Source organism: Petaurus breviceps, unplaced genomic scaffold (assembly GCF_028583685.1).
Source record: "Petaurus breviceps papuanus isolate PSGF00001 unplaced genomic scaffold, PetGlider_PUasm1.0 90750, whole genome shotgun sequence".
Lineage (NCBI taxonomy): Eukaryota > Metazoa > Chordata > Mammalia > Diprotodontia > Petauridae > Petaurus > Petaurus breviceps.
Genome location: NW_027187335.1, coordinates 3738567 through 3750128, shown reverse-complemented (window position 1 = coordinate 3750128; position 11562 = coordinate 3738567). Strand labels below are relative to the sequence as shown.

At 40.7% G+C, this 11562-nt stretch overlaps 1 protein-coding gene across 2 annotated transcripts; it reads right to left on the bottom strand.

Annotated features, from left to right (window-relative positions):
- Positions 1-3262: 3262 nt before the first annotated feature.
- Positions 3263-11134, bottom strand: TMEM100 (transmembrane protein 100). Of its 2 annotated transcripts, none has more exons than XM_069067463.1 (3): positions 10889-11134; positions 7478-7664; positions 3263-4801 (listed from the first exon to the last, which is right to left on the bottom strand). In XM_069067463.1, the coding sequence occupies exon 3, from the start codon at positions 4733-4735 to the stop codon at positions 4331-4333; it is 405 nt and encodes a 134-aa protein (XP_068923564.1). In that variant the 5' UTR covers positions 4736-4801; positions 7478-7664; positions 10889-11134; the 3' UTR covers positions 3263-4330. The 2 variants fall into 2 exon arrangements, with proteins under 2 accessions (XP_068923564.1, XP_068923563.1); XM_069067462.1 differs by having other exon boundaries at positions 7478-7635.
- Between the last annotated feature and the right edge of the window lie 428 nt (positions 11135-11562).

Sequence of the window (11562 nt, the reverse complement as noted above, 5' to 3'; positions counted from 1 at the left end):
CACAGCAACCACCCAGCGTCCTGGAAGCGCGCTCCCAGCAGCTCCGGTCCCTGGCAGTCCTCAGCAGGAGTCCTTAGCAGAAAGTCCTTAGCAGTCCTAACTCAAAAAGGGCTTCGCGCTGCCACTGCCTCTGCTGCTGCCGCCGTCACCACCACCGCCAGCCAACGCAGGAACGCTAGCTTGGCTTCCGCTTCCTCTTGCTCCGCCCCTTCCTGCTACATCAGCAAGTCCAATGGGGCATGGAAGATCTTTAAATCCCATAACCCTTACAGATGATTGAAAGGCAAATGAGATAATGTATTTTAAAGCTCTTTTAAAATTTTACAATGCTATGTGCAAAGGTAGAGTGTTGCTACTATTCCTTGGGTAAAGTATTCCCCTCCTCTCCTTTCATTTTTTTTTTGTCTTAGCCATTTTGATTGATATCAAGATTAACTAAAATGGTTGCAGTTGAAATCAGTTAGTCAAATCCTTAACTGTTGAATTCTTAAATGAACATTTGACATTAGCCAGTGACTATAGCTTAAAAAAAAACAACATTAGCTAGAGTTTAGACTTTATCTAACATGTATATGATAATTTATTTGTATGTGTGGAGGAGCTTCATGGCATACCCAATAAAGTGCTCCTGAACTTGAGGTCAGGAAGACCTGGGATAATATCCTGCCTCTGATATTTAGGAGCTTTTTGACCAGGGCAACTTAATTAGCTTCCCTAAGCCTTTGGCTCTAAGCTACTAGATGGGAGGTGATCTGCATGATGAAATGATTCTTCACATTGGTGAAATCATAGATCCTTGATGTATTGCTCACATATGTACATGCCTTCACATGTAGATTCTAGTCTCATATTAGCTGCATGACTTTTCGTAATTCTGGTTCACTTAAATCCAATTCACTTGTGAGTCAAGAAATCACCCATGATGTCACTGGTCCTTTTCAAAAAACAAAGGATGAACAATATGACCTTGGACAAGTCACTTGGCTTCATTCATCCTCTATTTCATTATTTATAGAATGGGGCATTAGTACAGTGCCCTACCAGCAACCCCTTCCTCCTTTAGCTTCCATGCTTTACCTGAAATGCTGGTTCTCCACCCACCAAGCTTATGGAAACATGGGGATGGGCCCTGAGGCAGGGCAGGGCAGGGACTTCACTTGTATTTGTATCCCTAGTACTTTGCCCTAATAAGCATTCAATAAATGCTTGTGCGCTCTCTCTCTCTCTCTCTCTCTCTCTCTCTCTCTCTTTCTCTCTCTCTCTCCCCCCTCCCAGCTATCAGTCATACTACCTACTTATATATCTTTCTACTTATCTGTCTATATGTTTTCTCTCTAGGGCATTCATCAATATTGGGACAACCTGTCTTGCAGGAATGTTGTAAGGATCAAATAAAAATATATGTGAAAGCAATTTGTGCCAGTAAAGAGCTCCATAAGCTTTGGGTAACTCCAATATCCTTTTTGTTAATGGTTCGTTTTGTAAGCTCCCATTTATTCACAGCCATATGCTTGGTTGTGCACAGTAGTTTATATTGTCGTGACTCTCCAAGGTATTATAGTTTAAGACAAATGTTTACCTTCTGAGTTGAACAACATAACCTTGGCTCTCTTTCTTGGGAGTCAGGAAACCAGGGAGTAATAGTCTACAGGTGCCTGAAAAAGCATGTGACTCCCTGGGATTGGTAGTTCTATGAAGGTGGTGCTTTCTCATCTAGGAACAACCATGAGATATTCAGTGGGGCAACTAGATGGTGAAGTGAATGGAGCTCCCATTCTGGAGTCAGGAGAACCTGATTTCAAATCTGGTCTCAGATACATACTGGATGAGTGACCCTGGGCAAGCCACTTAACCCTGTTTGCCTCAGTTCCTCATCAGGAAAACGAGCAGGAGAAAGAAATGAAAAACCACTCCAAAATCTTTGCCAAGAAAATGCCAAAAGGGCACATGGAGAGTCAGATGTGACCGACATGACTCAACCACAACAAAAGACATTCACTGTGAAGTGAGGAATATGTTGTATCTCCTCTGTAAAAAAAGAGAGAACACAGCATCCTGGGCAAATCCTCTAGGACTCAGGTAGGAAGACATTCTTCCCTCCTTCAGTTCCAGGAGGAATCTTCCTAACTCCCCCCAGTTCTGCCCGGAGTCTGTCATTCCCTGGAAACATATGGCATGTAAGCTGCAGTACAGGGCCCCCTTGTGGTTTGGGAAAAAAAGACATGTGTTCACTTCTCCATTTTGAAAGGCAGGACTATCTGGGCAGTTCTCTAGGTTTGGTTCCTGACTAGAACCTGTATTACACAAAGAGGTGGGTTGAAGTGGGTTGCTATAATTTCAGGATGAACTGAAACTGCCTCACTTCCCTCTAACAAACTAGCTTAAAAGGATGGTGATTTTGTATAATCCATCTTACTTCCTCATTTTTCCTATAAAAATGATAAAAAAATGTGAATCCTCTCACTTCATGCCTTACCTAGAAAGGGCTGGTGATTGCTAAGTTTGCAATGCTGTTTCATCTATCCAGGTCCTTCAAAGAATGGGGGGGGATGGGTACATAGTCACAGAGCTACCTCATATTCCCAGCAGCTAACCAAAGTAACTTAAGCCCTTGGAGGCAGTGGGGGCCCTCCAATGCTCTCTCCCCTCTGCCTGAACATGGTATCTTACAGAGAACGCCAAATCTTTAAGACTGTCTCATTGGCAGCGGGTGTGTCCATAGTTATTATTTCAGTGACAGGGAAAGGTTTGTACATAGCCATGTGCATTCTCTGGCTCAGTTTCCCCTGTGAACAACAATATAGCTCCATAAAATAGCAAGCCACAATTCAGGGTGCAGGCTTTGACTGGGGCACAGGACAGGATCAATGACCTGGACAAAGATGGAACAAGTAGCTTTGGTCTCATTAGCCATTATTGCTAAAGTTCATCAGAACTAACAAAGGTAAGTGAAGCATCTTATACAAAACAAAATGGAAATTTTCTTAAATCAAAGCCCTAAACCTCCTAAGGTATAATTACAGAGAAACACTTTCACCTGGAGTAAAAGTGATTCTGCTTTCTCTTCTCAGTTCCCACTGAAGTGAAGGTTTCAGAATAGAATTTATTGCTGAAAGGAGCATTTCTTCAGAGGAGTTTAGAATGTTCCCTACTACCCTTTGATAGCAGTAAACCATTTATTTCAAGAGAGTCAATGGATTTTGGATGATTAAGAACTTTCAATAAAATGTCCACAATGGAAAAAAAAAATCCTTTAGGAAGCTTCTAGCAGCATTGAGTATTTATTATTTTAAATGAAAATTACATTTTAAAACTTTTATATAAAAATCATTGAAAGTGCTAGATTGGATCATTTCAATATTAATTTAAACCAACAACATTGCATCCCAGATCTGCTTGTCCTTTGTTTACTTTTGACACAAATCATTACAAACATGTTTATATCTAGCCAACAGTAAAAGTTAACAAGTTAAGAGTTTACTCTTCAAGAAAAAAGTACCACGAATGAGGTCACTGGAATAGAATAATAAAAATAGATGCCAGAGAATTAGCTTATGGGGTGGGGATGAGGAATCAAAGAATTTCAGGGAAATAAAATCAAAAGTGATCTACACCTTTGAAGTCTTCTCTGTGTTTAAATGCTAGAATGTTGCATTAGTGATTTTTTTTGTAGGCAACTCTCAGATACAGTAAATCTGTCCCATTGTCTTGTTTTGTTTGATGTCTTCCAATATTAACCAGGATAATTAAGTGGAACAGTGGACAGAGTGCCAGGCCTGGAGTCAAGAAGATCTGAAGGTCAAATGTGAACTCAGACACTTACTGGTTATATAACCCTGGACAAGTCACTTAATCCTGTTTGCCTCAGTTTCCTCATCTATAAAATGAGCTAGAGAAGGAAATGGCAAAACACTTCAGTATATTTGCCAAGAAAATCCAAATGGTGTCACCAAGAGTCGGACACAACTGAGACGACTAAACAGCAATGAAAATATTAGCCAAGCATTGACTAATAGTTTTCATCTCACCCATAACTCCCTACTCTTGAAGTGTGATGTGGAGAAAAAGCTGACTTATCAGTCTCAGAAACAGTCTTTGCCATCAAGTATGTCATCAAAGAGGACACATGTCACGAGAGCTCTTCCACTCTCATTCTTCTCCCTGACTGCCAGCAAACCCTTCCTAAGTTTGCCAATTGCATTTTCTAAATTGGCATTTAGAAAATTCCAGTTGCATGAAATATAGATGAGTATATATATATACTGATCATAAGTGTCTGAGAAAGTCTGGCCAGGTTTTCAGGCCTCAGATTTCTGTTTGATCATGTTTTTCAAGCAAACAGGCTTCTCTGATTTACCACCAGAACTGTCTGACTCTCTCGTCTTTTCGATTTCTTGCTCCTTTGCCTTACCTTCCAGCACAAGGCACTGGAAGCTAACAAAAGAAGTCCAGAGGACAGTAGGATAAGTCCCAAAATAGAGATGATGGATCCATGAGAATTGAAACTGTAGGCTATGGCTGTAACCACCACTCCGGCGATCAGAACGACCACCGCAAAGGGGATGACACAGCGGTAACAGGAGAGTTCGGCTCCCCCGGTGGCGGCTGTCAGCTGAACCTCACTGACCAGAGGAATCGCAGTGACCACACACTCGTTGTTGCTACTCTTTTCCATTCTTATGGGCTCTGGACCCTTTGGTGCTCCCAAAATCTCTTTAAAGTGCTCTTCGGGCATATTGTATTGCAGGGATTTCTTGGTGAATTTTTAGACTAATTCTGAAAGTGTTCATTAAGGCATATGCTGTATGGAAAAAACAGAGACATTCAGTTGAAGAATTTCCATTCTAGGCAATACCAAGAAAATGCAATTTGTAGTTATGATAATAATGACTAAGTTTCTATAGTACTTGTACTGTGCTAAGTATGGGCTTTGCAATTATTGTCTCATTTAATCCTCACAACAACCTCAGAGGTAGGTTACCCTCATTTTACAGATCAGGAAACTGAGGCAAACAGATTTAATAACTTGCTCCAGGTCACTTACTATTAAAGTTTTTCTCCCCTTTTCTTTGCCAACAGATTCCAAGTTTTAACCCTTCCCAACCTTTGCTCTCTGACATGGTGTCAGAAAGGTTTGAATACCCTTGAGTTAGTGCTGTTATAATAAGTGTCTGGGGCTGGATTTGAACTCAGGTCTTCCTAACTCCAGGCTGTTAGCTAGTCACCATGCCCCTTTAGAAGCAAAGGACTGGAGAAAGCCTATCTCTTCACCCTAATGCCTACTTGTGCCACACAACAGTCATTTCTGGATATAGCACCTCTCTAACCTCCCTTCTCCCATCTTTACCTTGAATTGAAGATTTTCAAGTAATGAAGAAAAATAGCTAAGTAAAAATAACTGTGACAGCATCCAAAGGTATATACAATGAAGATGGATCTGTTTCATTATGTTTTCTGGGATCAAAAGCTTCTCCTGATCTTTCCATTAACACTATTGCATTCATTTATATATTTTATTCTCCTCATTCTCTTTATTCACCTCTGCCTGATAGATTTATCCAAACTGCTTAAAGACATTCAAAAATTAACTTCATGTTTTTCACCATCAGCTGATAGATGAAGCCAACAGAATTGAAGAAAAGAGGGGTTATAAAAACCAGGAAGCATTTTACAGTGTTTAATAGACCCAGGAGGTCTACAAACATTTTACTAGCTCTTCCATTATGCTCTATTGCTACTTTTCCCCTTGAAACAGAACAGAAAGGACTGAATCTAGAATTAAAATGTCATCAGTGCAAGGGGAGGGAGCATTTTAAACAGAGACCCCTGACAGTAACACTAAGCCAATGTTGTAGCTATGTAAAATGCATTCTTTCCAAAAGATGATCCAATGACAAAAGTGATTGTCAATGGGGGCAGAGCCAATAAAACAGTAGAAACTAGGACTGTGACTCCTCTATTATATGTCATCTAGTTAGCAGAGGAAAAGCCCGTATGTTTCTGGAATTGCTGGTTCTCTCTTCCATATAAAGATACCTTCCAGGCACCTCTTGTGGTGGGAAGTGTTACAAGGTTTTAGTTATAATAAGTATATATTTTACAATCCAAACTGACCTGGAGGCTTTTAATCCTTAAACAAAGAAATTAAAAGTATCATATGCTAGAGGGGGTTGGGAGAGGAGGGAGAAAGAGTGGTATTGTAGAGTGCCCCATTTTCACTTTTTCTTAAAATTTTAAATAAAACTGATTTTCAGTTGATTCTTATTCTCCCTAATTTTTAGTGCTTGCTCCCTTCCCTCCTTAAATTAACATGGATATGCTTATTTGTTTCATCTTACATGTTTCATCACCCTGGCAGAATGCAAACTTAAGAGTTATCGCCTACATAGACCTTTATTAATATACTCCTGTTTCTTACCTCCCCCCATTATTTTTTATACATTTAGTACAAATTTATGTGTATACATGTTATTTCCCTCAATAGACTATAAGCTCCTTGAGGGCAAGGGCTATTTCATTTTTATCTTTGCAACCCCACTACCTATCACGGACACAGAATAGGAACTTAATTCCTACTGAAGTGAAATGAGGGCAGCGACTGTTCTTTCACAACAACCACCTCCCCCATTTTGTCTTTATGCTCTCAGTATTTAGCACAGTGTTGTGCACATAACAGGTGCTTAATAAATGCTCATTGGGTCATGTTTATTGAAAGATACAGCACTGAGTTGCCAAATCATAATTTCTATCAAAGTAAGAGAGCATCCTTTAGGCTACCTGTAACACACACACATGCACATGCACACTTGTACACATGCACATATATCCACAGAGCTAATTTTCAGTAAGATTTGATAGATGCATTCCAATTTTCCTTACTTAACCTTATTGAAATGTTTCTTTTTTGAAAATCAGGTCAAACCTGAAAATTCACTGAAAGTCTCCTAACTTAGACACAAAAAAGCAGTTTGATGAAATTCTTGCCTGTTACTCAGGCTTGTTAGTCACTTCCTCCCATTTTTGAGAAACAGACAGCTAGAAGGACTAAAGATGTGCATTTCAGCTCCTTCCAGAACCTTTCTAATAGACTTAGGGCTATCTGACAGAAACACTTCATGTTGAATGATACCCTGGATATTTTCAATATCCACCAAGAGTAATGACAAAACAAAGCAGTTTTCACAGTCTCTGCCTGGGTCCTAGCAATCAGACGTCCTCTGGGAAGGAAGTCTCTCCAACATTTTGCTACAACTATCTAATGAAGTGTGTTATCTATTTCAGATACAACAAAGAACATTTCCCAAACCCTGCAGTTACCCAGTAGAGACTACCAATCACAGTTGAGGCTACCTGGGAATAGGAAGTAGGATGTCTGTGGGGGAGTTGGGGGGGGGGAGGAAGGTAAATACTACTAAAAAAATTGTGGGATGGAGCAAAAACTACAGGGAAAATCGATGCTCGAGTTAAGTATACCTACCTCAGAAAAAGGAAATCCATTGACAGCAAACTCAGCTTGATCTCTTAGGGAAGAAAGAGTAAGTCTTATCTCTCTGAATCTCTTCTGTCAACTTGAGAAAAAGAAGGCAGCAGCAGCTCTCCTAAACCCACTGGTAATGTGTCTTGGCCAGGGGGGCTCTTTGAAAAGATAAATGAGAAAAGAAACTCTAGGGAAGAAAGCAAAACAAACAAAACAAACGAAAAAATACAAAACAACAAACTCAGCTTCAGGACTCTGGAGCTCTTTCCTCTTGCCCTCTGCCTCTAACACCCTGTGCCTCCAACATCAAAAAGAGCAAAAGCTCTTCTCTCCCTTCCTCCCTCTCTTTTTATCCCCTCCCTCTCCCCTCCTCCTCTTCCCTCCCCGTCATTTTTTTTTCCTTTTCCTTGCCAGCAGATTCCAAGTTTTAGCCCTTCCCAGCTCTGACATGGTAAGTGTCAGAATCATTTGCTTAGGTCCCTAGAGAAAGGACACAGCTTTTACTTTGATTTCTCTCATCGAGTTGACTACATGCGGATCCTGACTTTCATTACTCATGTTTTCCCCCTTAGACTTCCAGCTTAGGCCCCCCCTGCCGCCTCCTCCTTTGCCCCAAGAGGTTTTAGGAGAACTGAAAGGTTTAAATACCCTGGAGTCAGTGTTGCTATAGACCTGGCTGAGGGCGGCTCTGGGGGAAGCTCCCAGAGGCCAGCCAAAGGATGGAAATTATTATCGACAGCAGGAACAGCTGGGAAGCCACCAGGCAGCTGGGTTAACCTTACGAACCAGAAAAAAAAAGATTTATGTTCCTAAGCTTTTCCAGCCTTCCTCTTCTGAATGGGTGTGAATAGGCCAGCACTTTTTGTAGAAAGCTGAATCCAGAGCAAGTTAATCTTGGCGATGGGGGAGGGGGAGGAAGATGGGAGTAATGGATTTCCAATGGCACAAAATGTTGACTTTAAGTTGTTGCCAATTAAACATGGTTATTCACAGCCTGCATCAATGATTAGTTAAATGATGGGCACGCTGACATAGCAGATAAGAAATTTCATGGCTCTCTCTTTCATCTTTTCCAAACTTTTCTGTATGTATAAGCCTCCACATGCAAGATAGGGCTGTCATTTAGGATTCTCATCTGTAAGAATCTCGAAATATTATAAGTGTTATAAGTGTCATTGTTACAATGAGTTTTTTTTAAATAGCAAATATACCAGGGAATTTGTTGTGCAAATTTTTCCTAATCTGTTCCCAGTTTTAAAATCCCATGGTAGTTCTTGTTTTGGTGAAATCCATGCATTTTCTAGTAACTCAGAAGGTTGACCATCTCATTTCAATAGATCTACATGTTGTAATGAAATTGCAAAACAAATTTTTCCCTTGTTCACTTGCATTAGTAAACATGGCATGGAGGTGGGGGGGGAAGGGCAGGGTAAAGGTGGCAATTCAAGTCACTTAGACATCTAAGCCACTTTCTGGAAAAGGACATTATTGCTCCCTGTTTAGCAATTACATTTTCTCATTTGCCAAAAAAGAACCATAAATAACTGTGTGTGTGTGGGAGGGTAGAAGTAGAGGAGAATGGAAGGATTATTCCTTTATTTTTACAATGAGGTTGAAAAATCATCACACACGTGCCTGTGAATTCTATAAATGTACAATAAATGTGAAAAAGTTCAGCACCCTGATGAAGTGTAACTGCCTGACGAAGAGGTCAGCTACATGCCTGGGGTGAGTGGGAATAACTAGTGTCTCAACTGCACTGCTCTCACCTCTTTTCTGCCTTTTACAGAGTAAGTGGGGAACTCGAGGGGAGTTATCCCCAGTTGATCAATGACCAATGTAGGCTCTTGGTATTTGGCATTTTCCTAACCCTTCTAGAGATCTTAGGATCATAGACATAGAGCTGGAAGGGGTCTTTGAGGGGCTCTAGCCCAACCCCTTGATTTTCCTGATGGACCTGAGATACTTGCCCAGTATAATACAGCAAGTAAATATCTGTGGTGAGATTTGAGCCCAAGTCTTCCTACCTCTAAGTCCAACATTCCATTCATTCCTGCCTACTGGCTCATATCTGTGATACAGACACGTACACACACATATACATACACGTGCGCATATATGTACACACATACACACAAGTTCATAAATGTATACGTGTATGCACACACATGCATGCATACATATATACATACACACAGAACACACATATGTATATATAGATATAGATATACGTGTGTATGTGTGTGTGTATGGTGATAGTAAGAGTAGGGAAAACCATCCATAGAGATAGACCTGAGTGTCCTGTCAATAGGTGTTCCCTCTTTACTTTATCAGCTTGCCTGACACCTTTGCACACAATAGTCCTCCCATCCCTTACCCCACACCAAACCTCCTGCTTCCATAAGGCTGGACACCAGGCTGCTATTCTCTGGCTTCCTAAGCTACAATGTATGAGATGAGAGAGGTAGAAAAGTAATCAACCTGCTAAGATGGGCAGAGTGCATGAGTGTCAGGGTGGTGGTGGTGAGTATGTGGGTGGTCAGTGGTGGAGAAGACTAAGGAAGGGAGGGATATCCGTGATCTTTCTCTTACAAAGGCTCACTTCAGTCTTTTGATTTCTCTTTCACTGTCTGGCAATCTTTTCCCTCATTAACAATCTTAAACCCTTCCCCCCATGTGTGCTGAGAGCTCCAGCTCAGTAAGAAATTTGAGGGTGGGGGAGCTTCTATAAAAGTCCTTCTTGGAGACAAAATGTAGAATGCTCCAACTTTCATGTTTGGAAGAGAGCAGGCAGAGACAGACAGAAAAAAAAAAAAAAAACCAAAACCCTGAGACACACTCTCTCAGAGATCCCCTTAAGGAAAGCTACCTCTCAGCAAACAAAACATACTCTCTTTTTAGTCTTTACAGATTCCAAAGTCCAAAATTAAGAATTCCTGCTTAACAATGTTAGCTGTCTCTTAATGTTTCCCACTCCCAGCATGCCCAGGATGGCAAGGCAAAAAAATAAAACGAATGAAATACAGATCTCACAAAGGATATGCATAAGTAAAGATACTTCACCTCCCAAATGTGATCGTGCTTTAAAAATAAAATCATCAGTATGCTGCACCCTGAGACGGACATCTCTTATAAAAAAAAAGAGTTCTCTGAACAAACTTTTCAAAGCACATGGCTCAAAAGAGAATTCTTTGGTTTTAGAAACTTTTCTCACTGTCCCTAGCTCTCTGCAGCCAGACTCCATCAATGATGAGGTTAAATTGGTGGGTGCCTTAGTCATTTGCGACACACATAAGCACATAAACACACATGCCTATGTGCACACACACACACACACACACACACACACACACACTCCTTTTCTGTCTCAGAGCTTCAGAGCAGAGAACAGAATAGAAAGAAAATCCTTACCTTGCTCCAGGCGGAGTGGAACTGAGACAGACTCTTGGACAGCACAAACAGGAGCAGGGGATGCAGATCCCTGTGCTAGGGATTGTAAACAAAGTACTCAGCAAGCTTTAAAAACAATTAAGGGACCAGAGAAAATGTGGTGAAAGGAAATCCCCGACCATTGCCTCACAGCTGAATTTCACCGGTCTCTTGGTCGATGTAGACCAATTCTTCTGCATTTGGAAAAGTTGCTTCCTTTCGTGCTATGCTGTCCTTTGAGTAATCCTTATCCTCCCTCTGGTTTTCATTTTCAAAGTTTTTCCTTCAGAATCTGAAACTCGGATTCTGTGAGTGACAGCCTAGAATTAAGGACTTGGTGCCTTCAAACCAAACGTCCATCTTTTTTTTCTCAATAAACATTTCTTGGTCAATAAATATTTATAAAGCACCTACTATGTGCCAGGCACTGTGCTAAAGCATTGGCGATACAAAAAAATAAATAAATAAAAGACAGTCCCATTCTAGGAGGTGATGGGGTTGAAGTGAGAAATAAATATGTTACTGTAATTATAACATGACAAGCATAAATAATGATAGGAGTAAAAACCCCCCAAAGTTAAGAATTTCAATAACAGCTTATACCTCAGTAGGGAGGCAGTGTGGTGTGATGAAAACTGACTCTGAATTCAGAGGAA